The sequence below is a fragment of the Podarcis erhardii genome (genome assembly GCF_964252035.2).
Source record: "Podarcis erhardii genome assembly, chromosome: 7".
Taxonomy (NCBI): Eukaryota; Metazoa; Chordata; class Lepidosauria; order Squamata; family Lacertidae; genus Podarcis; species Podarcis erhardii.
The window spans coordinates 89,152,477-89,180,039 of record NC_138511.1 but is presented as its reverse complement, the minus strand read 5'-3'; the positions used below and the strand labels follow the sequence as shown (position 1 = coordinate 89,180,039).

Genomic DNA, 27,563 nt, shown 5'->3' with positions numbered 1-27,563 from the left:
TTACTGGAGTTGCAGACTTCAAAAGTCCAACTGATGTGGATTTGGTTCCCCATAGCCAAGGGGGGGACCCCATTCAGGAGTTCAAGGGGGAGGTCGAGGTTCTTGTTATCTTTTTTAAAAAAATCATTTTTATTGAATGATTTTATGTTACAAAAAACAATACAGCCATACTACCACTAAATATAATTAAGAAATAAAAATTACATACATCGATATTTAGTTTATTTGTTATTTACAGTCTTATTTCCTCCCAAACTTTGCACACAACAACACACATATGTGCAGACACCCACACACTCACACCCGCACACAAAATAAATATTCCCCCCCCCTTTTATCTTCCAAAATCTTTTCTTCAACTTTGACTTCCTGTCAAGTCCCTTTCCATATATTTTATCTTACATTTGAATGTACACAAAACAATAAACCTTTCTATATAATTTTTCTAATACATTCTGAAAACATAATAGATCCTTAATTGTTGTCCACCTCCTTTTAGTTCCTTTATCACTCGAATGCTAGCACGGACTCAAAACTGTTACTGTATTTTTGAATATATCTTCTATAACCATCCCATTTCCCCCCACAAATTTTTGCTTTGAGTTTCCTCTGAGTTTACTAGTCAGTTGAGCCGTCTTCACCAATTCCTGTAATTTGATCTGCCAATCTGCTATTTTTGGAGCCTCATGATCTTTCCATCCCTTGGCCACAAGTAGACGAGCCGCTGCGGTTGCATACAAGAATACCTCTCTTAGATTTTTTGGGATCTCTTTATCTAAAATAATTAATAGAAATGCCTCCGTTTTTTTAGTAAAAGTTATCCCCATCACCCTTTTTTAATTCTTGTTATCAGCCTCTTGTAAGACCCCTTGAAAGTTGAAAATTGACTCATTAGGCATATGTAGGTAAATTCCCTCCTGGCCACATTGGATGGTGGCATTTAACTTGCAAAGCAGATCCCTTCCTAAGAGATTGACAGGGCTAGACGTCAGCAAGAAAGTGTGTTTAACTGACAAAGGTCCGACTGACACTTTGGCGGGCTTGGAGGGGGGCAAATTCGGGGGATTCCATCTAGTCCCATTATGGTCCTAGTTCCTTCTCCTGGGGCCAAGTGACTATTGGTAAGGGTAGAATATATGGCTCCTGTATTGAGCAGGCAGTCATAGGATTGTCCATCTGTCTGCATGGTGCAGATAGGATCAGAGGAAGATAGCTGTAAGATTGGACAGAGAAAAGGAAAAGAGGCGGGATCTGCTTCTGATTGTCAGTAATCACTGTATTCTTCCATCACCATCTCATGGGAAGAGTTTGCAGAGCGATTTGGGTGGTTGAAAGGATTATTACTATTAGGTGGATTCCTGGGTCGCGGTATGGGAGGAGGAGGTGCCATCTGGGTTTTCACTTGAGAGGGTCTATACATAGGACCCTGAACTTGGGGTTGGTTGACTCCCTGTATTCCGGTCTCAAGGTCTTTGGGTCTCTATAGTCTGCTCTCCTGTTCCGGACTCCTGGAGGCCGGTCAATAGGGGGCAATATCTTTTTATATGTCCCATCTCATCGCAATGGAAACAGGTGCGCCTATCTGGCTGTTCATACCCCCTTCCTTTTTGCTTTCCCCTGCAATGGGGGAACCCAAGTGGCCTAGGCTAGCACTCGTGGGAGCTCTGGTTTTTGGTCCTTCCTTTTCTGTTCATCCCTTGAATTAAAGACGAATTTCGCAATGGAGAGGATCTCGTTTATTGTTTTTCCATCATAGCCGAGGTGTGCGTTTAACGCCTTTCGTATATCGGCCATGGCTTGATACTTAAAAAACCCTTTAACAATAACTTCGTGTTGTGAGGTGTTCGTTGGGTCCTTGTAGGACGGCTTGGACTTTAGTCCAGTTTACAGTTTGCTGTCCTGCAGCTTGTAAGCCATCTAGGATAGCCTTCTTGAATATCTTTAAGCCCCACATGCCATGGGTGGTATTATAGTCCCAGGCAGGGTCGTTGACAAGGATTTGGGTTGTCAGTGGGGCCATGGAAACGGGTTGGTCTGCTTGGTAGTCGGGTCTACCCAAAGCCTCCCCCACTTTTACTAATATCTCCCTCTTTTCAGCTTCGTTGAAAAGGGTCCCCAGTAACATGTGTACATCTACCCATGTCGGGTTGTGGGTGGAGAAAATAGTACCTGCCTGTCGGTGGCATTTATCAGGGTCATCTCGGAGGGAAGGCATTTTATCTGACCAATTCATTAGGTCCGAGGTGATGAAAGGCTGATGGGTGAAAACCATACGCAGTGGGTCTCCTGCTCTGGCTGGGGGTATGGGCAATGCTCTGAGGGGAAACACATTCTCTACGTCTCCATTAACTAGGTTGTCTCTATTTCGGGTCCGACTAGATACTGGCCCATCCTGTTCCTCATCCAGTGGTCCCCCTTTAGGTAGGGCTTTTGAGTTGGGGTCAGCAATTTGTATTTTATGTGCGGTTTCCTAACTTGCCAGATATACCTTATCAAGTCTTTACTCCATTCCTCAAAGCATTTAACTTTATGATCAGGATCATTTGGAAGAGAAAAAGCATTTTGGGGAGTACACTCATTTTAATTACTGAGATTCTTTCCAAAATGACAACTTTAACCTGGTCCAAATCTCTAAATGTTTTTAAATTTATTTCCAAGTTTTTTTTATAATTATCACTGAAAAGATTAATGTTCTTTGTTATTTCAGTTTGCATATATTTCACATTTTTCACTATCTGTAAACCCAATTTTTCCTACAATATCTTTTTCTCCTGATCCCGAATATTTTTAACCATGAATTTGGTCTTTGTTCTGTTTAGCTTAAAACCAGAGACCTTGCCAAATTCTGTTATCTTTTCCAATGCTTTAGGGATACTCAACTCCGGATCTTCCACTGTTAAAATTATGTCGTCTGCAAAGGCTTTCAGCTTGAAAACCTCTTTTCCTGTCGTAATCCCTTTAATTTCTTCTTCCTTTCTCAGTTCTGAGTTGAGTATTTCCAAAGTTAATCTGAATATTAGGGGAGAGAGTGGGCAGCCTTGTCTTGTGCCTTTTTCTGTGGGAATATATTCTGTTTTCCCACTATTAATTATCAGACTGGCTTGTTGTTTCTCATAAATAGCCTTTATGCCTGTGATGGCCTGGGAATCTGATTCAGAGGCTGAACCAGAGGAATCCCAGCCTGCACGGGAGTCCCCGCCTCCAGGGCCGGCTGAACTGGGGCAGGGCCTTGACTCTGAAGCGCCTGCACCTGTGCCGGATCCTCAGGAGCAGGCACCAGGTGATCCCACTCTGGCTCCGGAGGTGGTTGAGGACTCAGTGCCTACAGGTGAGTCTCCCCCTGGGCCCAGTAACCCTTCAGCCTCTCCTGAACTGCAGAGGCTCAGGGCAGAGAGGTGGAGGGAACTGGTTTCTCCCAGGAGGAGTGCTCGCCTTAAGGCCAGTCAGCCCGGTCCCAGGTTGCGGGAGCAACGTCGTTGAAGAGCTGTTTCAGCCAGCACCCAGTCCGGTTCCCCCAGAGTTCCTGTCCTTGCCCGGATCCTCGCTGTAGACCCCGCTTCACCCATGGAGGACTGTCTGCCAACCCTCGACTCAGGTCCTGGACCTCGCCCCACGGTAACCTCCCCCCTGGACCAGCACAATGCCCTTGGAGAATCGCTTTCCCATTGTTGATAGAACTATTACTTTTCTTAGAAATCCCCAGTCTTAGAAAATTCTCGATTATAAATCAAGAAGTAGAATGGAAAATAAAAACTTAAGGCAAAAGAATTTGCTAATAAATCTGGGGAATTATTGGCTAGACAATTAAGAATGGAACAGAGGCTTCCCTAGCCTCGCACTCAGCCTTTTCTAGCTCCAAGATAGCCTGGTTCTAACTCCAGACAGTCTCCTGCAGGCACTGCTCCCACTCCAGGTTCTTCTCCCTCTGGAGGCTCTCTGTGACCTGTGCTTGGCTGTCCTTCAGCTCCGAGTCCAAGGCACTGCAAAGAGAGGTCTGATCCTCCAGTAGGAGCAGCAAAATGAGCCTGCCATGCCCTTCTCAGGCTGCTGCTCACTCACCTGGCCTGTCCCTCTAGCTGCTGGTTGAGGGTCTTCAACAGATGGAGCTCCCCCTCCAGCTTCTCCTCCCTCTGGACCTACTGGGAAGAGTTGTTGCGATCACTAGGCCTGTGCTGTTTTGGTTTCTTGAATAGAGAGTTAACTTCACTTAGTTTTTCTTTTATTGCTGTCTTGTGTTTGACTCCAGCTCCTGACACAAGTTCATGGCCTGGTATGAAAAGAAGGACATTCTCATGCCTGTCCTGAATTAACCTGCTTGCCCAGGTCTCCTGGACTTTCCCAGAGTTCTAATATTGTGTGGCAGAGGCAGAAAAACAGCAATCCAAGTCTCATTTTTTCCTTTCCACAACAGCCAGCGGTGACTACATTATATCCTTTATTAGGCATAGCAAACCACGCATTATCAAACAGACACCGTATACAAATTGTGCAAAACACAAGCTCAACATAACAAGGTTTGTCCCAGTCAGATCTTTAACTCCAGAGAAAATCAATTTACATATATAACACAATACAACACTACCACATCACCGATCAATTAAGAACCACTAAATCTCTTTATAATGGCCCAGTCTTTCTACATGGACAGCACTCAGAAATTCAGCCACTATTAAAGTAATTTGATCATTCCTGATCAACCGTTGGTAGCATAGAATTGAGCCTGTTGAGTTGTAAGGCCTCTAATAATTGTCTTCTGGCATAAATGCCAAAAATCACAAGAAAAGAAAATAATGCTCCAAAGTATCAGGTTCCTGTTTACTACACTTGCAGAGACACTCTGGTTTTGAGAGAGCTACCCTAACCATTCAGGGAGAAGATGGTCTGATGTGGTCTGAAATATAGTCATCAAAACGGGCATCATCAGAAAGACCTGAGCCACAGGGTACCGTCCACCTCTGGGATGTCCTGTAATTTTGGTTTTGTCATCTCTCTCCCCCCCCCCCCGCACAGGGTCCCTTCCAGGTGTTCTGGACAACCACACCTCCTCCTCAGCCCCAGGACCACATGGTCTTGCTTGCTGAGGGGTGCCTTAGACCAGTGTTCCTCAACCTTGGGCCTCCAGCTGTTTTTGGACTACAACTCCCATCATCCCTCGCTAGCAAGGCCAGTGGTCAAGGATGATGGGAACTGTAGTCCAAAAACAGCTGGAGGCCCAAGGTTGGGGAACACTGCCTTAGACCTTGAAACTTCCATTTCAAAAGTCCAGAAGTCTCATTTGTGTGGCTTCATTCCATGGATTATAGCACACTGGCCACTACCTCCCAGGTATCACCAGTAATGTTTTGTGTGTTGAGCTACTTCACTAACACAGAGTGTGCGCAGTGAGTGGGGCGTAGAAATAAGAAAGTTGCTCAAGCCTTTGCAGATGACTTGGTACTAACAATAGATGAACCATTATCCAATGCTGAAGTATTAGAAGAAATAGAACAATTCAGACAAGGGGCAGGTTTTTAATTAAATAGAAAGAAAACTAAAATGTTAGTTAAAAATATGAAACAAAATTTGGTGGATGTGTTGCAACAGCAGATTGGTATAAAGCAGTTTAAAAAGTTAAATATTTAGGAATTTGGTTAACATCAAAGACTACAGATTGATTTCAAAATAATTATACAATGATGTGGAACGGAACTGAGAGATCTGGAAGTATGGAGAAGGATGAAACTATCTCTGTGGGGGAAGGATATCTGTTATCAAAATGAATGTGCTACCAAAAATGTTATTTTTGTTTCAATCAATTCCAATAACCAAGGGGGCAGTGATATTTAAGGAATGGCAAAAAATAATTTCAAGATATATCTGGCAGGGGAAGAAACCAAGAATCCAATTCAAATTGTTAACAGATGTTAAAGAAGGGGCTTTGCCTTGCCAGACTTGAAATTATATTATGAAGCGTCTTGCCTCTGTTGGTTGAAGGAATGGATGTTGTTAGAAAACAGATTTGTTGGATTTAGAAGGTTGTGATAATAGGTTTGGTTGGCAGGCATATCTATGGTATAATAAATAAATACAGTTTCAATTAACCAATTATTCTATCACATTCCTTCCTGCACCCGGTGCAGAAACTAGCTCCCCTTTTAATTAGGCAAAAAATCAAGAGACCACAGGTGAAACCAACCTGGTTTCTGAGTAGCATTATTGACCACTTTCAGATAAAGAAAAACCAAGCCAGGTTGCTTGACATAGACCTTGAAACTTCCATTCCAAAAGTCCAGAAGTCTCATTTGTGTGGCTTCATTCCATGGATTATAGCACATTGGCCACTACCTCCCAGGCACCACCCGCAATGTTTAGTGTCCCCCCCCCAAACCCCCACCCAATTAAATTTGTTGCCTCTTTCCCTGCCCCGCTTCTCAACCAATCGTTCCTCAGCGCGGAACGGTGCAGAGCTGGTAGGCGGGTGGGATGTTTGCAAAACCGTTTGCTGTGGCTGTGAGGTCGATGTCCTCGGGGTTGTCGAGGGACTTGAGCGTGAAATGTTGCAGGATGGAAGTCAGGAAGACAAAGAGCTCCATGCGCGCTAGGCTTTCCCCGGCACAGATCCTTTTCCCTGCGGAGAGAATCAAGTAGCACTTTATGGCTTTAGTCTGGTGTTTGATGGTACAAATGTAATTTATTTATTTTTTTTACAAATTGTTATTTGGTTTTGTGGCGATCACACAGAGCCCCCGGACGTTTGACGGTCCGTTGACCCTGTGCCACCACTGTGATTGCTTTCTTCGCTGCCACCAACCTGTTTCCCTTGGGTACTCACGGAGTCCAGACAGTTGTTAACATTAACAAATAATCAAGTTTATTTATAGGCATGGGCAAGCTTATGGTTTCAGTTAATTTTACTTGGCAGTTTCTTAATCTTAGTTCCTTAACTGTCTGTGGTCTGTGTGTGTGGTTTGGGAGCTGCACGGCCAGGGAAAAAACAATGCTATCCAGGGTTGTAAAGACTGTAGAGAGAATAATTGGGTGCACTCTTCCCACCTTAGATCAAATTATGCTTCCAGGGGCCATAAGAAAGCTGCAGAGATAGCGCAGGATTGTGCGCACCCTGGAAATGATCTCTTTCAGCTACTGCCTTCTGGAAGAAGGTACAGGGTTATAAAGACCAGGACTAGCCGCCTGAGAAACAGTTTCTACCCAAATGCAATTCTGGTTCTGAACGCAGCATAAAGGGTCTCCATAGTATAGTGTATTTTAAAATGGGGTTTCAGAGTTTTTAGGGGTTTTTGAATGTTTTATGTAGTTTTTCAATTTCATTGTTCTGCATGGGACAATGACAATAAAGATATTGTACATGCGTTCCTAACAATTTCAAACTGCTTATTCCAACTATCTCACAACACAACTCCACCAACTCACAGACTTAACCTCCCTCTTCCTTCTTCAACTCCCAACCCTCAACTGACTTCCGCACAGCTTCACTCTCACTCTAACTCCTCCTATCAGTTTCTCTCTGGCCAATCACATCACACTCATTTAACCCTTTCGTTATGACCCACCTAGGAGGCAAACACCACAGGTTTTTCAAATTAAAAATTCAGAGATGATGATGTTGTTGTGGTTTAGTCATTTAGTCGTGTCCGACTCTTTGTGACCCCGTGGACCAGAGATATATATAAATAATTAAAACAAGATTCCAAGGAATCTCCTGGACTTCCATCCTCCCCTTTGTGGGTCCCATTTCCTCCCGCATCTTTTATGATACTCCAAATCATTTGCCTGTTCCATTATGCCCAGAATTCAACCTTAAACTACAAGTGATATTCTAACCCTACTAACAATTTTAACTGTTTACAATGGTCTTTTAAGATAAGTTGTAAATTTTTCCCATTCCTTATTAAAAATTTGGTCTTCCGATGGTGCAGAAGTTATCCCTCTACAGTGGTACCTCGGGTTAAGTACTTAATTCGTTCCGGAGGTCCGTACTTAACCTGAAACTGTTCTTAACCTGAAGCACCACTTTAGCTAATGGGGCCTCCCGCTGCTGCCGTGCCGCCGGAGCACAATTTCTGTTCTCATCCTGAAGCAAAGTTCTTGACCTGAAGCACTATTTCTGGGTTAGCGGAGTGTGTAACCTGAAGCGTATGTAACCCGAGGTACCACTGTAATTCTGCAAGCAAGCTCTTCCCAGTTCTTTGCCATATGCAAAGATTGAGGCCTTGTGCCCTGCCAGTTCGGGGGGGGGGGTGGCAGCAAAAAACTAAGCAGCTAAAAGCTCCCCTTCCCATCGCGTCAGGAAAAGTCCCTCTGCTTTTAATGCTGCCATTAAAGGCACACAGCTTCTATCGGGGAAGATAAACAGAAAGAGATAAGAGGCAGCCTTATGCAAGACAAGATCAATTTTGATTTTTTTTATCTCTGGTCAACAAAGGTCAAAAGAGTTCCGCGTCTGAAGTGACAAAATGCTTCAAAGCGCAAGCCATTCCTATGCGCATTCTTTTTTTGTCCTACAACTATGTCACCCCACAGATGCCCACTAGAGGGAATCTGGTTCGTTCTTCTGCAAGTGGCAAGGTCCATGGATGTATAAAATACAGACAGACGTGGAGTGGTCTCCTTCCAGGTTCATTTGCGGCACTACTGTTTTGGTCGCCTCTCCAGTGATAGGAAGCACAGATAAAGCAGCAATGTCCCCTTTCTGCCCCCACCTCCAAGAAAACCCAAGGTAGCAGTAAAGGTAGTCTTTTGATCTTTCTAAATCTGGCCTGACCTCCCATAAATAATAATAATAATAATTTATTTATACCCCGCCCTCCCGGGCCAGAGCTGGGCTCAAGGAGGCTAACACCAATAAAATTACAATAAAAACATAATAGGGGAAGGGAAAAAAAATTAAAATACAGGTTAAAAATACAATTTAAAATGCAGCCTCATTTTAATAATAGCCCATAGATCAAAACCATAAGGGGAGGGAAACATAAGGGCCAGACTGAGTCCAATCAATCAATCAATCAATCAATCAAAATCTTTCTAGGTGTTACTTTTATTTATTTAATAAGAATTTTTTAGGCTATCTTATTGAGTCACAAGGCAACTTAAGCATTCTAAAAAACAGCCATGCCTCTGCACACAAGTCAACAGAGCAAGAGACTTTTGCATGCTGTGAAAGAGGCTGGAGTTTAGCCAGTTGAGAATCAATTCAACTTTTCTGCCACCTGAGGGGTGATTGTATGTGGGATATTGGCTGGAAACTAGGCTCTGTGGCATGGGGAGGGGCAGCAGCAGCTGGATAATGAGGGGTGGGGGGCAGATGAAAAACTCCCTGGTGTGGTTGCAACAACACCCCCCCCCCAAGCTACTACTTGCACCAGGAGCAAAATACTCTATTGGGGTGTGCAGAGTTTTCACAATTAAAAACGTGTTCATTCAAGAGACTTGGAACAAAAATTTTATGGAAATACAGTGGTACCTCAGGTTAAATACTTAATTCGTTCTGGAGGTCCGTACTTAACCTGAAACTGTTCTTAACCCGAAGCACCACTTTAGCTAATGGGGCCTCCTGCTGCCGCTGCACCGCCGGAGCACGATTTCTGTTCTCATCCTGAAGCAAAGTTCTTAACCTGAAGCACTATTTCTAGGTTAGCGGACTCTGTAACCTGAAGTGTATGTAACCTGAAGCGTATGTAACCCGAGGTACCACTGTAGATTATGAGAGGGAGATTTGAGGGATGAAATAGCATTTCGGTCAGGCCAAGTACCCCCACCACTTAACCTATGAATGCCTCCCTCCTGCCATCCTCAACCCAGTACCTGTGGAGAAGGGCATGAAGGCGTCGTTCTTCTTAAAGCGACCCTCTTCGTCCAAGAAGTGGGCTGGGTTGAAGTTCTCGGGGTCACTGAAGCATTCGGGGTCTTTCAGCACAGAGGTCAGCAAGGGAATGACATCCGTGCCCTAGAGGCAGGTGAGAGAAGGAAGGACAGAGATGGGTCGGGATCTGCCACAGCCTTAACTCAGAAGGCAACTGGAAGCCTCTTAAAAGTAAAGGTTTCACATACTTATAGACAAAATAATCTAACACTAAGCAGTGATCAATGGTGGAACGTCCAGATGTAAACCCTGCTTGTTCAATTTCTAGTAAATCATTATGATCTAACCATTCACATAATTTTAGGCATAGATGTTTTGTATAAAGTTTGCAGATCACATTCAGAAGACTAATTGGTCTATAATTAGATGGGTCAGGAAGTGTAAATTTCTTCTGTTGAATGGCACACTGCGAAGTTCCCTTGTGTAATCTTTTTTTTCTGATGTTGTTGTTGATTTCTTTTTGCTTGATCTTGTGGTGTTCAGTGTCACTGGCTTTTGCCGCAATAAAACTTGGTCTGGTTCACAGGAAGAGAGCCCAGAAGTCACATATTCAGTCACCAGATATTGCGCTGCCATGATAGATATTTGACGAAGAATGATCTATGCTACAATTCATTCCTAAACTGAAGGCCCATATTATTAGATCTGCACTTCTGAAGCCCACCCCATATAGCTGTGTTAACTGATCTTTTAATCTTTCTTATAAATTTTTATTCACCCATTATATATCCTCAATTAAGTATTCTATGTATATGTTTAAATCTACGTTTGGTTCTAGCTCCTATTTATTTAATAATTATTCGCCTGGATTCATACTGTTATGCTATTTATGTATATGTTTTGTCTATGCTGGTCTATGACCGTAATAAAGTACTTGACTTGACTTGACTAAAAGTAAAGGTAAAGGGGCCCCTGACCATTAGGTCCAGCCGTGACCGACGCTGGGGTTGCCGTGCTCATCTCACTTTATTAGCCGAGGGAGCCGGCGTACAGCTTCCCAGCCAGTATGACTAAGCCGCTTCTGGCGAACCAGAGCAGCACACTGAAACGCTGTTTACCTTCCCGCCGGAGCGGTACCTCTTTATCTACTTGCACTTTGACGTGCTTTCGAAACTGCTAGGTTGGCAGGAGCAGGGACCGAGCAACGGGAGCTCACCCCGTCGCGGGGATTTGAACCGCCAACCTTCTGATCGGCAAGACTAAGAGGCTCAGTGGTTTAGACCACAGCGCCACCCATGTCCCATCACTCTTTATTTAGAAGCATACAAAAACAGAAAAGAAAAACCTACAGAATCTAGCTGCATGATTGCAGCTTTCTGTCTCTAACAAAATAAACTACCTTGCTCACTTTCTCAGACGGACTGCTCTCAGCAGCCCCTAGAGAGCACAGATCAAAGGAAAATGCCCGTGTCATGTGCGCAGTGCACCCAGTAAATAAGAACGCTCCTGGAGTGTTAACTCTTAACTGTCCAGAACCATAACAGTCATGAAGAAGAATCATAGAATCATAGAGTTGGAAGAGACCACAAGGGCCATCGAGTCCAACCCCCTGCCAAGCAGAAACACCATCAGAGCACTCCTGACATATGGTTGTCAAGCCTCTGCTTAAAGACCTCCAAAGAAGGAGACTCCACCACACTCCTGGGCAGCAAATTCCACTGTCAAACAGCTCTTACTGTCAGGAGGTTCTTCCTAATGTTTAGGTGGAATCTTCTTTCTTGTAGTTTGGAACCATTGCTCCATGTCCGCTTCTCTGGAGCAGCAGAAAACAACCTTTCTCCCTCCTCTATGTGACATCCTTTAATATATTTGAACATGGCTATCATATCACCCCTTAACCTCCTCTTCTCCAGGCTAAACATGCCCAGCTCCCTTAGCCGTTCCTCATAAGGCATCGTTTCCAGGCCTTGGACCATTTTGGTTGCCCTCCTCTGGACACGTTCCAGTTTCTCAGTGTCCTTCTTGAACTGTGGTGCCCAGAACTGGACACAGTACTCCAGGTGAGGTTTGACCAGAGCAGAAGAAGAGAAGAAGAAGAGTTTGGATTTCATATCCCGCTTTATCACTACCCGAAGGAGTCTCAAAGCGGCTAACATTTTCCTTTCCCTTCCTCCCCCACAACAAACACTCTGTGAGGTGAGTGGGGCTGAGAGACTTCAAAGAAGTGTGACTAGCCCAAGGTCACCAGCAGCTGCATGTGGAGGAGCAGAGACGCAAACCCAGTTCACCAGATTACGAGTCCACCGCTCTTAACCACTACACCACACTGGCTCTCTCATGAGTCATCATGCCTATGTGGAGACCTCGACCAATAGAAGAGTTGTATCCAAGGTCCCATATCTCTAGGCAGAATACCTCCCTCTGCTTAGTCTTCTTGGCCTTTGGCCAACTCCTTAATTGCTTCTGTGGGAAGCTATATCAAATAGCACGTAGTCAAAAATCTCAACATGGCTCACCTTAGGCAGCGTGTAGCCCCTGAGCTGCACCGTCCGGGTCAGGGCGTGGGGCAGGTTGGTGGGGATGACATCACTAAACCTCTGGATCTCGTGGATCACCGCATCCGTGTATGGCATTTGGGCCCGCTTCTCCACCGCCGGCACACGGTCCCTCCCAATCACATCGTCGATCTCTCGGATCACTTTTTCTGCAGCAGAGACAGGCAGAGGGCAGCGTTGGGCTCCTGTTTATGCTACGTGTGGAAATGCAGTTTGAAACTGGTTTTAACCCCCAGCTCTCCCCCCCCCCCCCGCACTCTGGAATTTTGGGAGACTGCTCAGAATTAGCCATATCCACATAGGGAGGAGCGAATCTTTTCAATTTCAGTTTTCCACATCAGTTTGCAATAATAAACAATAAAGTGTCACCAACATTTCATTGTGAATTTCTCCTAATACTGTATACACATTTGCATGCAGACCTTTTTAAAAAAGCAATTGTCCCTAATATACAGCAGCTTTTGTTTATTTTCACTATGGTTTTTTTGATTAATTATTATTTCTGCAAAATTACATTGTTACACATTCTCCCGTTCTGTACAGTACATTCCAAATCATCTGCAGTGTGTGTGTGTGTGTGTATATATATATATATATATATGTGTATATATATATATATATGTTTTGGTGTCCTCAGGTGTCTTCCCGTGTAAAAGTTGGGGTGTCTAGGCGACGTTTCGACGAGGTCTCACTCGTCATCTTCAGGCTGGTGCTTTCGGCTTCTTGTTACTGGAACAGAGCAGGATCTCTTGTTCCTACGCAACCCGCAACTCACAACAGTATCTTCCTTTCTCCTAGTCACCACCTTCATGGGATCCAAACGCATCTGCTCCACCTGCTTCCCCTCTTCATCAGCGCCACAGAGCGGCAGCACCCATTCCCAGGAAAGCCTTCCTCTTTTCTGCGTAGGAACAAGAGATCCTGCTCTGTTCCAGTAACAAGAAGCCGAAAGCACCAGCCTGAAGATGACGAGTGAGACCTCGTCGAAACGTCGCCTAGACACCCCAACTTTTACACGGGAAGACACCCGAGGACACCAAAACCTGCATTCCTGTACCCGTGAAAATCTACGAAAGCATATATATATATATATATATGCTTTCGTAGATTTTCACGGGTACAGGAATGCAGGTTTTGGTGTTCTCGGGTGTCTTCCCGTGTAAAAGTTGGGGTGTCTAGGCGACGTTTCGACGAGGTCTCACTCGTCATCTTCAGGCTGGTGCTTTCGGCTTCTTGTTACTGGAACAGAGCAGGATCTCAGTGTTTGAGTTCCTATAAATACTGTAGAGGGGGTGTGGTGTATAGCCTCCAATGTTCTGGGCAGAGAGGAAGTTCCCAGGCTAGTGTGCCTTTTCTTCTTTTGTTCCTTAATTACTTGAGAGATATCTTGAGTGATTTCTTGAGTGATATCCTGAGTACCACTTAGGTGGGTCATTAGGTGTGGATTAGTTGTTAAAGTCTTTGTGTCTTGACCTCTTGAACTTTGTGAAGAGTTTTCCTGAGAAGATGGCTGTACTGTACTTAGTTGTGCTCTGGCTTGGCTTCGTGTATAGGGGCGAGCTGTGGTTTTGTGGCTTGTGTCAGCCAGATCTGTGTAGGGATTGCAGGGGGGTGCAGCATCCGGAGGTGCCACCATGGATTGGCTACTGGATGGTGTCTGTAATTCATCTGTGGAGAGGGTCTGGGTTTGGGTCTGGTGTGGTTGATTGGTGTTGGCGTTCTGTGTGCCTCTGGATCTGGTGTCAGTTTTTGTGGGGAGGGCTAATTTCCAGATGTCTGGCAAGCGGGATGTGTCGTCACGCTTGTTCATGTTGTGAGGGTGTTTCTCTATCTCGATGGCTTCCATGATTATTCTCTTGTGGTGATGTTCCGTGTTAAAGAGCAATTTGGAATCTGCAAAATTAATTTCATGTCCTGTTTCTTTCATGTGTTGGAAAAGAGAGGAAGTTTTTTCTTCTTTTTTGACGGCATTCTTGTGTTCTGCGATACGTGCATTTATTCGTCTGTTTGTTTGTCCAATGTACGTGGCTGGGCAGACTTTGCAGGGTATTTCATAGATCCCTTGGTTTTCCAACTGGATTTTATCCTTGGGGTTTCTGAGGATATTGGCTATTTTTTGGTTGGTGCAAAAGGCTGTTTTGATATTGTGTTTATGGAGGATTTTGCTAATTTTATCTGTAGTGCCCTTGATATAAGGAAGGAGGGCCATGCCATTGTTTTCTTCTGTGTCTTGGTTTTTGGGGGGTGTTTCCTTTTGGATTAGCTTCGTAATCCTGTTTTGCTGGTATCCATTGGCAATTAACACGTTTGAGAGATTCTGTAACTCAGTTGTCAAGTGGTCTTTGTCAGCCAGGCGTTTGGTTCTGGAGATGAGAGTCTTGGCTACGGAGTTTATTTGTGCAGGGTGGTGGTGTGATTGTGCATGTAAGTAGCGGTTGGTGTGTGTTTTTTTCCGGTAGATAGTGTGTCCTAGGGAGCCATCAGGTTTTTTGTAGATTAGGACGTCAAGGAAGGGAAGTTGGTTGTTGGCTTCTATTTCCATAGTGAATTGTATTTTGGGGTGTAAGTTGTTGAGATGTGTGAGGAAGCTATCCAGTTTTTCTTTCCCGTGTGGCCAAATTACAAAGGTGTCGTCAACATATCTGAGCCAAAGTTTGGGTTTGTGTTCTGACTTGTCTAAAGCATATATATATATATATATATATATATATATATGTCTATCTGTGAACTTATATTTCCCTTGTTTCTACCACTGTGACCTCCCTCCAGCCCAGCACGGCTTCTTTTGTTTTTCATTACTTTTAAATTGTACTATACATAGTATTTCCTTATTCCCCATAAGTCATCTTTTCTTATTTTTTACTTGATTTTACAAACTTCAGTCAATACGTATCAACAGTGTTTTGGAACAATGTTTTGTCATATATTCTTCTACGCATTCCCAGTCTTTTCTCAATTTCTGATTTGATTGGAATCTAATAGCTGCTGTCATTTTAGCCAGTTCTCTAAATTCACAGCTTGTTTTGCCAGGAACAATTTCCCCTTTCCAGTTTCTAGCTATTAGTATTCTGGTAGTAGCTGTAGCGTATAAAAGCACTTTTTTTCTTATCAGAGGGGATGTCCGGTGTAACTATACCTAATAGAAATGGCTCTGTTTTTGGATAGTAATTTCTATGTGTTTTGTTATAGTTCTTTCTGTAATTTAGATTCTTTTGCAAAGCCACTTTTCTTATCCAAATTAAAGATGTTTAATTGGTAGTATTGTAACCAGTCTGTTTGATTTCCTCAAAAGTTTTCAATTTCAATTTGCCATGTTCTTCTTTTATAATAATAATAATAAATTTTATTTATATCCCGCCCTCCTCAGCCGAAGCCGGGCTCAGGGCGGCTAACAGCAATAAAATAGTGCAACATTCTAAAAACATTATAAAAATTAATTAAAATCAAATTGATGGCAACCATAAGCTTGCCAAAGGAGGGGGTCAGGCTGCGCCCTGACCAAAGGCCTGGTGGAACAGCTCTGTATTGCAGGCCCTGTGGAAAGATGTCAAGTCCCGCAGGGCCCTAGTCTCTTGTGACAGAGCGTTCCACCAGATCGGGGCCACAGCCGAAAAAGCCCTGGCTCTAGTTGAGGCCAGCCTAACCTCTCTGTGGCCCGGGACCTTCAGGATGTTTTTGTTTGAAGACCGTAAGTTCCTCTGTGGGACATACTAGGAGAGACGGTCCTGTAGGTACGTAAGTATAATTAATATTATAATTGATAATATGTAGCCCAGTTTCCCCCCATATTTTTTTTTAACTGCAAATGCCTCCAAGGGTGAGGTCCACCACAGAATTATGGGTTCTAATAGAGCTTGATATTTTACGCACAATTTATATAATGAACTCCTAATTATGAGATTTAGAAACCCTTTATCTTAACCTTGTTATAGACAAGATAGGCATGCCATCCATACCTATTATTCCAGCCCTCAATATCCAGTATATCTGTGTTAACTAACTGCACCCACTCTTTAATCCAGCATTGGCATGAGGCTTCATAATATATTCTTAAATCTGGAAGAGTGAAGCCCCCCCCCCACTTCTGGTTAGCGTGTTTCACTCTTTCTAACCAGCACAAGGGTGAATGATCAGTTTGGACTTTGAAATTATTCCCCCACAAGTAGGGACGGAGTTTGACCAAAGCCCAAATCAAAGCAAGACATTCCTTTTCAACAGTGGAATATTTCTGCTCACGCGGTAGCAATTTTTTGCTCAAATACACAACTGGATGCCAGGCTCCTTCTTCATCTTGTTGAAGAACGACATCCTCCAACCCGGTCTGGCTAGTGTCTGTCTGTACTACAAATGGTAGTAATGCTGGTTTGGTGCAAGCATCACTGTTTGTTTGTTTTTAATTTTCATTCATTCATTCATAATCCTTTATTAGGCATAATGCACCACACATTAACTAACAAGCATCATATACAGACTGTATAAAATAAGGGCTCAGCGAACACCGTTTATCCCAGTCTTATTCTTAACTCCAAGAAATAAATCGATGAACATAGATAATATAATACAGCATAGCAACATCACCTACCATTAAAAACCACTAAGTCTCTTTATCATGGCCCATTCTTTCTTCATGGACAGCACTTAAAAATTCAGCCACTATTAAAGTAATTTGATCATCGCTGTCCGCCAGAAGGTCCTGAACAGTTGGTTGTGTAAACATCTGTCTGTTAAATTTTAGGGCCTCAAATAATTGTCTTCTGGCATAGCTGCCAAAATCACAGGAAAAGAATATATGCTCTAAAGTATCGGGTTCCTGTTTTCTACATTTGCAGAGACGCTCTAATTCTGGAATAGCTAAGTATCTTCCTCTCACTACCACCGAGGGAAACATGTTAAATCTGGCCAACATAAACAGCCTACATGAATCATGTTTCTTCAGATTTGTCATGTATCCCTTTTGGAAATCTCTACACAAAGGGAGATTTAAGTGGATAGGAGAGCAGGTGCTGAGCTTTGCAACCTCAAGCATGGCGAGAACACTTTTTTCTGTGAGAGTCTTCCTGATAGTTTCCCATATATCTTTGGGATCAGAGATTTCAAGGTCAGTTAGAGTGAGCCCTATCGAATCCAGTTTTCTCCTGCAAATCAATGATAGATTGTAGATTGGACTATCACTTAGAAGATCGTAAAGTAGAGAATTAGGGGATAGGGCTGTTTTTAATTTAATTTTTATTGAATGATTTTATGTTACACAAAACAATACAGCCATACTACCACTAAGTACAATTAAGAAAAGAGACTTTTTTTTTACATATATCGATATTTAGTTTGTTATTTGTTATTTACCGTCTTATTTCCTCCCAAGCATTACATACAACACACATATGTGCAGACACCCACACACCCACACCCACACACAAAATGATAGTGAAAGTAAATATTTCCCCCCTTTTATCTTCCAAGATTTTTTCTTCATCTTTGACTTCCTGTCAAAGTCCCTTTGCATATATTTTATCTTACATTTCAATGTACACAAACCAATAAACCTTTCTATATAATTTTTCTAATACATTCTGAAAACATAATAGATCCTTAATTGTTGTCCACCTCCTTTTAGTTCCTTCATCACTCGAATGCTAGCACAGACTCAAAACTGTTACTGTATTTTTGAATATATCTTCTATAACCATCCCATTTTTTCCACAAATTTTTGCTTTGAGTTTCCTCTGAGTTTACTAGTCAGTTGAGCCGTCTCCACCAATTCCTGTAATTTGATTTGCCAATCTGTTATTTTTGGAGCCTCATGATCTTTCCATCCCTTGGCCACAAGTATACGAGCCACTGTGGTGGGTGCAAGCATCACTGTTGAGCTCATTAATGCCTGTTTTAGCATATCAAAAACACAATGACACTCCTCAGTCCAGGTCACCTTAACAGGCAGAGATTTCTTTCGTCAAAGGGGTGGCAAGGGTTACAAAATGGTTAATAAACCCTCGATAATAATTCACTAGCCCAATGAAAGACTGCACATCCCTTTTTGTCTGAGGGCAAGGCCATTTCTGTACACACTGGACCTTGGCCTCCAGGGATTTGATATTTCCAGACCCCACCCTGAACCCCAAACAGATCACCTCTCCTTGAGCAAACTGACACTTGGAGATCTTCACCGCCAGGTTGGCTTTCTGTAACCACGACAAAACACTCTGCACGTGCCTAAGATGCTCCCCCCAGGAATTAGGAAAGATAGCCAAAGCGTCTAAGTAGGCACAACAAAAATCACTCATATCATGGATCAGAGAATTAATCAATTGCTGGATTGCTGCAGGCGCATTGCGCAATCCAAAAGGTAACACCTTAAGTTGATATAGACCCCCATGCGTTGTTGGAAAATATGAGTACTACGCAGCTGCAAACTAGCAGCTCGGTGTTTACATCACATGATGGCCCTGACCGTGGGACAGGATGTTCCAGGGAGTTCACAGGGCGATTCACAGGGATTTGTTCTTTGTGTAATTTGAGACCTTCCTGTTGCTTTTGTGAAGGAAGTCTCAGTCAGTTGCTCGGAGAGAAGTCTGAGTGAACGGACATGTTTTTGTACAGTTGTACAGACAGAAATAAACTAGAGATGTAGACTTTCTGACTTTCTTTTTTCTCCTGCTGGTATGCTGGGGGAAGGGGGTGTGCATCTTCCATGCAGGGAGATCATAGAATCCTAGAGTTGGAAGAGACCACAAGGGCCATCGAGTCCAACCCCCTGCCAAGCAGGAAACACCATCAGAGCACTCCTGACATAAGGTTGTCAAGCCTCTGAATAAAGACCTCCAAAGAAGGAGACTCCACCACACTCCTTGGCAGCAAATTCCACTGTCGAACAGCTCTTACTGTCAGGAAGTTCTTCCTAATGTTTAGGTGGAATCTTCTTTCTTGTAGTTTGGAACCATTGCTCTGTGTCCGCTTCTCTGAAGCAGCAGAAAACAACCTTTCTCCCTCCTCTTGATGAAGATCTTGATGTCGCCTATCAAGATCTTCCTGGACTGCGAGGAAGCCAGCCAGAGTAGATCACCGGCAAACAAGCCCCGGGAGCCTGGGAGAGGGGCCAGCCTCTCCCGAGCGGGCAAGTTTTCCAACATGCGTAACGAAGGCAGATTTTTGTGACGCCTCAGAGGACAAAGGAATTTGCCAATATCCTTTGGTCAAATCCAGGACCGTGATGAACTTTGCTCTCCCTAGCTTTTCAATCAGGGTGTCAATTCTGGGCAAGGGAAAAACATCAGGGAGGGTCACAGAATTAATATCCACACAAAAATGGTGGAATCAGCCTTAGGGACCAAAACGATGGGAGAGGCCCAGGCACTCTTACTGGGCTCTATAACTCCCAAATCAAGCATTTCCCGCAATTCAGTCTTGATGCTTCAAGCATGAGCTTCACTGGCCCCATAAGGCCGTGATGTCATAGGTGCAGCATCACCAGTGTTAAAATAATAATAATAATAATAATAATAATAATAATAATAATAATAATAATAATAATAATATCTTTATTGTCATTGCCCCCTCTCAGGGACAACGAAAATTACTTGGCTGCTCCATCCACCCAGGTAGGGCACTCCACACAAAATCAGAACAACTATAAAAACACTAATTAAAACAATACAGTATAATACAGCGAGGAAGATTAGATGACTTTCAAAGTCCAGGTTTCCCATTCAGGGCCGAGATCGCTCTGGAGAAGAAGCTGTTCTTGAGACGGCTCGTTCTTGTCTTCATCGCCCTGTATCTCCGTCCCGACGGCAGGAGCTCGAAGAGACAGTGACCAGGATGCGATGGATCTTTTACTATGTCCAGTGCCTTCCTATGGCACCTTGTGGCATAAATCTGCTCTAAGGTGGAGAGTGGGCAGCCAACAACGCTCTCTGCTGCCTTAACAACTCTGCACAACCCCATCCTGTCCTGGGTAGTACAGCTTCCATACCACACACATAAGCCATAAGTGAGCACGCTCTCAATGGCACAGTGATAGAAGGCAAGCAGCAGTTTCTGCGGAAGATGGTTTTTCCTTAGGATTCTCAAAAAGTACAGTCTCTGCTGCGCCTTCTTCACAAGCCCCCTTATGTTGACACTCCAGGACAGATCCTCTTGTAATTCAATACCCAAACTGGAGCTGCGTCAAGTGGGTCCTCCCTGGTTTAGTACTAAAAGTACGGTCAAAAGGCTGTAGAACATCAAAGAGCGCCCTAGACTGTTGTTCGGACAAGGTAGGTTGGCATAACACATGCGAGATACTTCCAGCATGTTTGTATTCCTCCAAGAGGTCTATAGGGGCTGTAGGACCTCGTCTTGGCCTCCAGAGATGGCCAACACAGAAAGCTCAGGTTCTTCTTTTTCCCCAAATACTTTTTATTGCTTTTTTGTAACAAGAAATAAAATAAATACTCTTACATTCAAAAATCTATATGTCTTCTTATTTACCCTGCGCCTTGTTGCGCCCGGACTTCCTTCCATCCCTTCAACGGTTTTCATGTCTCAAATCTTTTCTTACAGTTTCTTATTTACACTCCATCCACATCACAAGATTTACATTAATCCTGCTACAGTTTTTAAATTCTTACAATTACTCCGTATATATTCAACAAATTTACTCCAATCCTTTTCGAACTTTGCTTCTTTTTGGTTCCGAATCATATAAGTCAATTTCGCCAATTCTGTGTATTCAAACATTTTTGTCTGCCACTCCATTAAAGTTGGGATTTTTTGGGATTTCCATTTCTGAGCCACTAAGATTTTAGCGGCGGTTGTTGCGTACATGAAATAGTTTGTAATCTTCCTTTTTAATTCATCCCCTATTATCCCCAGCAAAAATGCTTCTGGTTTCTTTGGGAAAGTGTATTTAAATAGTTTTTTCATTTCGTTATATATCATGTCCCAATATTTTTTCATATGTCCACCACATGTGAAAAAAAATCACCATCTTTTGTTTTACATTTCCAACACATTTTATTACTTGCTCTATACATTTTTGCTAGTTTAACCGGGGTGATATACCAGCGGTACATCATTTTCATTAAATTTTCTTTTAGAGTGGAGCAGGCCGTGAACCTCAAACCTTCTGTCCATAACTTTACCCAATCATCATAATCAATATTGTAACCAAAATCAACTGCCCATTTTATCATAACTTCATTTGTGAATTCGTCTTTTGTATTCCATTCCAACAAATATTCATACATTTTTGACAGAAGTTTTGTCCTACCCTCTATAATTTCAATTTGATATCTTGATTTTCCCCCCACTAAATCCTAATTTCTTATCCTCTGAGTATTTCGTTTACTTGGTGGTATTGTAACCATCCCCTGAAGGCGTTCGCTATGCTGTTATAGGGTTTTAACTTCCATCCTTTATCAGTTTTGATTATTTTTTCTTCATAGGTTGCCCTCCTCCCTTCCATATTCAATTTTTTCACTGTTAGCACTTCTGCCGGGGATAACCACCATGGCGTATGTCTCTCTAATAGGTTCTTGTTTCTATCCCATACCTCGTATAGGGCATCCCTAATTATGTGGTTTACAAATCCTTTATGTATCTTTACCTTATTATACCACAAATAGAAGTGCCACCCATATCTGTTGTTATGCCCTTCTAGATCCAGCAAATCCGTATTTTTCAATAGTATCCATTCTTTCACCCAACACAGACAGGAGGCTTCATAATAAAGTTTTAAATTTGGCATAGAAAATCTTCCTCTCTTTCTTGTCAGTTAGTAGTTGAAATTTTATCCTGGGCCTCTTCCCTTGCCATATGAATCTTGATAATACTTTTTGCCAGACCCGAAATTGTGATGAACCTTTAATAATTGGAATCATTTGAAATAAGAATAACATCTTTGGTAATATGTTCATTTTGATCTGGGGCTATTCTGCCACTCCAGGATAATTTTAGTCTATTCCAAATATCTAAATCTCTTTTGATTTCTCTCCACATAGTTGTCATTAAACAAATTAATATTTTTAGTCGTTAACCAGATTCCCAAATGCTTCACTTTCTTCACCACTTTGATTCTGCACTTTTGTTCCAACAGTTCTGTCTACTTTCTATCCATATTTTTAACCACCAATTTTGTCTTTGTTTTGTTTAATTTCAATCCTGATAGTCTGCCAAATTCTTCCATTTCCTCCATTGCTTTCATAACACTTATTTGTGGTTCCTCTATGGTTAGTACTAAATCATTGGCCTAAGCCTTTAGTTTGAATTCGTTTACTCCAATTTTTATACCCCTTATTTCTTTTGTCTTTCTCAGCAAGTTTGTTAAGATCTCCAATACTATTATGAACAGTAATGGGGATAAAGGGGATCCCTGTCTTGTGCCCTTGGTTATATCAAATGACTCTGTGAAGACATTATTTACAATTAATTTAGCTCTCTGTTTGGAATAGATTGCCTCTATACCTTTCATGAAGGCTCCCTCTACTCCCATTAATCCCATACTTTTCTTCAAAAATTGCCATGACACATTATCGAAAGCTTTCTCCGCGTCGATAAACATTAGTGCCGCTGGTTTGTCATTTCTAACCTCTAAGTATTCTATTACATTTACAATATGTCTTACATTATCTTTTAGCTGATGTTCGGGTAAGAACCCAGCATGATCTTTGTGAATTACCTCCTTTAGAATTTGCTTTAATCTATTTGCTAGTATGTCTGAAAATAACTTATAATCATTATTCAGCAGAGATATTGGTCTGTAGTTCTTAACATTTAAAGGGTCAGCCTCCTGTTTTGGGATTAGTATGCCTCTTTCCAAGTATTCGGGATATTTCCTCCTTGTAAGATGTTGTTCATTACCTCACAGAGAACTGGAGTCAGCTGTCCACACAGGGTTTTATAATATTTAGTGGAGAGTCCATCAGGTCCTGGGGCTTTACCTAACTTCATTCTTTTAATTGCGTTTTAAATTTCTTGTATTGTTATTGGGTTATTTAGTTGTTCTCTGTCTTCAGCCGATATTTGCTTTCCTTTATGCTCTTCCAAATATTTTTCCACTTTTCTTATATCATCTTTCTCTTTCCTGTACAATTCTTTGTAAAACCCCTGAAATGCTTTCCTTATCTCTTTTGGGTCTCCCGTTTGATCTTCTCCTATCCTTAGTTTATTTATTATATTCCGGTTTTGTCTTTTCCTTAGTTGCCACGCGAATAATTTCCCTGTTTTTTTGGCTGACTCAAAGTAGTTTTGTCTCATAAATTTTATCTTCCATTCAACTTCTTCGTTCACCAGTATGGAGAAATGAGTTTGTAACATTTTAATGGTTTGTTTTATTTGTTTGTCTTTTGTTTTTAATGTTAATTTTCTCTCATTTTCTGCAAGATGGGTCAGATTTTCTTCTTTCTTCTTCTCTCTCATCTTTTTCTTATAACTATTTTGCTGTATCAGGAAGCCTCGCATAACTGATTTACTCGCATCTCATGCTATATGTACTGGTCCTGGGTGTGTGTGTGTTACCATGCAGGGTGGTCCATGTCCAGTCCGAGGTTGAAGCGGGGTCCAAGGCAGGGAGTCGGGCGTGGTCAGGAACTCTGGCAGAAAGCAGGACAGGGTGCCGGCAGGAACAGGTAACCAGCGATGTTGCTCCCGCAACCTGGGACTGGGTGGGCTGGCCTTTATCTCCTCTGAGGCATAGGGCAGCCCTGGTCCACAGGTGACTCGCCTCTCCTGGCCTGGAGGTGAGCACTCCTCCTGAGAGAACTTAGTTCCCTCCGCCTCTCTGCCCTGAGCCTCTGCAGCTCAGGAGAGGCTGGACGGTTACTGGACCCAGAGGCAACCTCACCTTCCCCTGACAGGGCTGAGAGTGGAGCACCTGCAGGCAGTGGGTCCTCCATCACCTCTGGAGCCAGAGCGGATTCAGCTGGTGTCTGCTCCTGAGGATCCGGCACAGGTGAGGGCCCTTCAGGTTCAAGCCCCAGCCCCGGCTCAGCCAGCCCTGGAGGCGGGGACTCCTGTGCAGGCTGGGATTCCTCCGGTTCAGCCTCTGAATCAGATTCCCAGGCCATCACACTATATCTAATCTTATTTCCTTATGTAGATTCCATTTAAAGTGTTCTTTTAAGACCTCATTTGCTTTTTCCACTACTTCTTGGTTCTCGAACAGATTTTTGTTCATCTTCCACCTAAAAGGGTTTTGTTCTTTACTCCTTAATTCCACCAAGGTACCTTTTCAAAGAGGTGGCATGATATTCTCTAGATGCTTCATGCAGCTCCTGGCATTCCACCAGATAGTGCACAGAGCTCAACTTGGCCTTCACTATGCCAGGCCCATGCCATTTGATTGCCAGTTTGTGGGGTCGGGTGGGTTTCAACACTAAAACCCAATCTCCCACTTCAAGACTTTTTGTCACCGCCTTCAAATCATAAAAACATTGGCAAGTTGCCAGATGTCAGACAATGTCTGCCTCAAGTTAGCAAAATACTTAGACACCGAAGGCAACTTAATCTCCTCCTCTGACCCTCCCACTTCCTATGGAGCATGGACAGAGGGGTATTCAAAAGTCAACCAAAAATCAGCTGGATGGGCGCAATTCTCTGGGCAGAAGTATTGGGCAAGCTGGTAGCCCAAACATATCTAGAAATTGCACAAAACAAATGAAATACCTTGAAAATCCCTGAAACGAGAAGTAATCGACTAGAAATATTATATTGTAGAAATAAACTAAGCTTTTTGATTTTTATTATTTAGTTTACATCCACAAAAATATCTAGAGGGAAAAGGTGTTATGTGGTCTCAGCAGCTGCTCTCAATCACCAGTCACCAGCAGCAGGTGGGTATCCCTTGCTGATTTTAGTATCCGTCTGGTCAGGACCAGACCCGGAGGCAGGGATAGTCCCCAGACAATGACTAAACCTGCCTCCTCTGTAATGACATGGTCTGGTCTTAGTGTAACTCCTCCTCCTACCTGTGATCACTGAGATCGGTTGTCCCAGTGCATCCCCTCCTGTGGAACATGCCCCAGCCATTTTGTTGACTGGGACCCACTCCCCGGCAGCCCTGACCCCTCCCCTTAAGAACAAAATAAAACCTTTAAAAAAACAAAAAAACAAAAAAAGAATACAAACAAAAAACTGTAAAAATTACAAATACATCAAAATCAAACAAATCCCCAAGCCCCAATCAAACATCCATCCCACCCCCACTCCCCCACGTACAAAAAATTCAAAAGGAAAAAAGAAAATTTTAAAACATTTTAAAAAGAACTCTGCGCCCCTCTGAGTCCTCCTGGACAGCAGCAGCAGAAGCAGCAACCGTCCTTATGAGGCCTGTCAGGCCCCGCCCTGGGCCAGGTGGTGAGTGGCAGGAGCGGGGCCCTCAGGATGGGCAAGGATCAAGGAGACAGGTGGCTGGTTTCACTCGTCCAAGCAGCCTGTCCATATCCTCAGAGGTAACAGATTGGAATTGATCCCACACAACTTGACTAGACAGGACTCTAGCACTTCTCAACTCTAACATGATTGGGTTGTGATCTGATACTGATTTAGGTTGTATTTCTACCTTTCTAATTTTCAAGGTTAAATTGTTTGTAACCCAGATCCCATCAATTCTTCCTGCCGATTGTTTTGCCTCTGAGTGACGCATGAATTGTTTTTCATTTGGGTATTTATGTCTCCATGCTCCTTTTAAATTTAAATCTTCTGCCATTTGGAAGAAGGATTGTGGAAGTCTCCCTTCTTTTGATTTCCCCCCTCTTTCTGTTCTATCTAATTCCAGTGAGGTGACCCCATTAAGATAACCCATTAGAATAATCTCTTCATTGATATGTTCTAACAATTTTTCCTCAACTGATTTAAAATACTGTGTTTTATTTCCATTTGGTGCACAAATTCCTACAGCTATTATATTTTCTATCCCTCTTGTTAATTGCACACCCAGTAATCTGCCTTCTTCATCTTTAAAAATTAATTTTGACGCTATTTCTGGGTTTACATATATAACAATTCCCCCCTTTTTTGGATACCAGAGGTGATAAATTCGGTTCCTAATTTCTTGTTATTCAATACTCTTCTGTGTCTTCTAGCCACATGTGTTTCCTGCAGGCAAATTATGTCCCATTTTTTCCCTTTAAAATGTGTTCTATTCTATTTCTCTTTGTTTTATTATTTAAGCCATTAACATTCAAAAAACCACGCATTCTTATGCATGTTACTTGACTGGGATGCCGCCTCGCAAAATTCAGATAAGTGTGAATTTTGAAGATTGGCTGTGTTTCAGTTTGCGTACGGTTTCAGAAAGTGTCTTTAAATGTGAACTGAATTGAATCCCCCCCTTCCCTATTGCCAATGGATTATAGCCCCCAAGGTGCTTCCGTTGGAAGTCTTGATCGCCACACACATCTGGATCTTGCTTAAATACACAATGTTCAGAAAAAATAGCCACTTTTTTCTACGGAGATCTTCTTGGCATCTTGCTTATATGGTGTCTCTGGGAATGTGCCAGAAGGAGGATATTAAAACTGAGTCCCATGGGTAATATTAATTTACAAGGCCCTTAAGAAATTTGGGCCCAGGATACCTTAAGGATTGCCTGATTCCCTACCTGATCACTGAGGGCTTCAGTCGTCCCCTGTGGTTCAGTTGGACAGCATGTACTCAGTCCTGAATATTACACAGGTACTGCTGTGGGCCTGATTCTGTGGGAACTCCTTCCTGGCTGAGATCAAACAGGCAACTCTTGAGGGATGGCAGACTGACCTCTGTCCAGGTTCTGTGCCCTCCACCAACTCCCTATTTTCTCTCCCTCTGGATGGAGAAGCCTCAAATTAAGACTGCATCACCCACTGCTGGCCCACAAAAGATGGCAACCCCACTCCCTAAGATAATGCACCCCTTTTTAAACTTAACCTGTAAATGCCCTCCCTTGGCTCGCATCCATCCTCTATTACCTTGCACCTCTGGATATTTCATCAGAATCAGGAATCCGAAACGGAGTGTGGAGCTCACGGTCTCAGTCCCAGCAACGAACAAGTTGAGAACGGTCATGATCATCGTTTTGAGATGAAACTCGCTCAGAGGGTTTTTGCTCTCCTTCAACAACAAGAACAATAATTTTTATTTATTTACACCCCGCCCATCTGGCTGGGTTTCCCTAGTCACTCTGGGTGGCTCCCAACAGAATATTAAAAACTTCCCTAAACTTCCCGGAGGCAGGGATAGTTTTATCCTCCTGCCCT

General features: G+C 42.9%; 1 protein-coding gene across 1 annotated transcript in view; it reads right to left on the bottom strand.

The window, feature by feature from the left end:
- Nucleotides 1–5,235: 5,235 nt before the first annotated feature.
- LOC309345793 (cytochrome P450 2G1-like) overlaps nucleotides 5,236–27,563 on the bottom strand; it is a 36,051-nt gene continuing 13,723 nt past the window's right edge. Inside the window, exons 6-9 of the mRNA XM_081869190.1 lie at nucleotides 27,276–27,417; nucleotides 12,316–12,503; nucleotides 9,802–9,943; nucleotides 5,236–6,607 (exon numbers count right to left, since the gene is read on the bottom strand). Coding sequence (XP_081725316.1) covers nucleotides 6,426–6,607; nucleotides 9,802–9,943; nucleotides 12,316–12,503; nucleotides 27,276–27,417 — 654 coding nt within the window. The 3' untranslated portion in view covers nucleotides 5,236–6,425. The remainder of the gene's footprint in view (nucleotides 6,608–9,801; nucleotides 9,944–12,315; nucleotides 12,504–27,275; nucleotides 27,418–27,563) is intronic.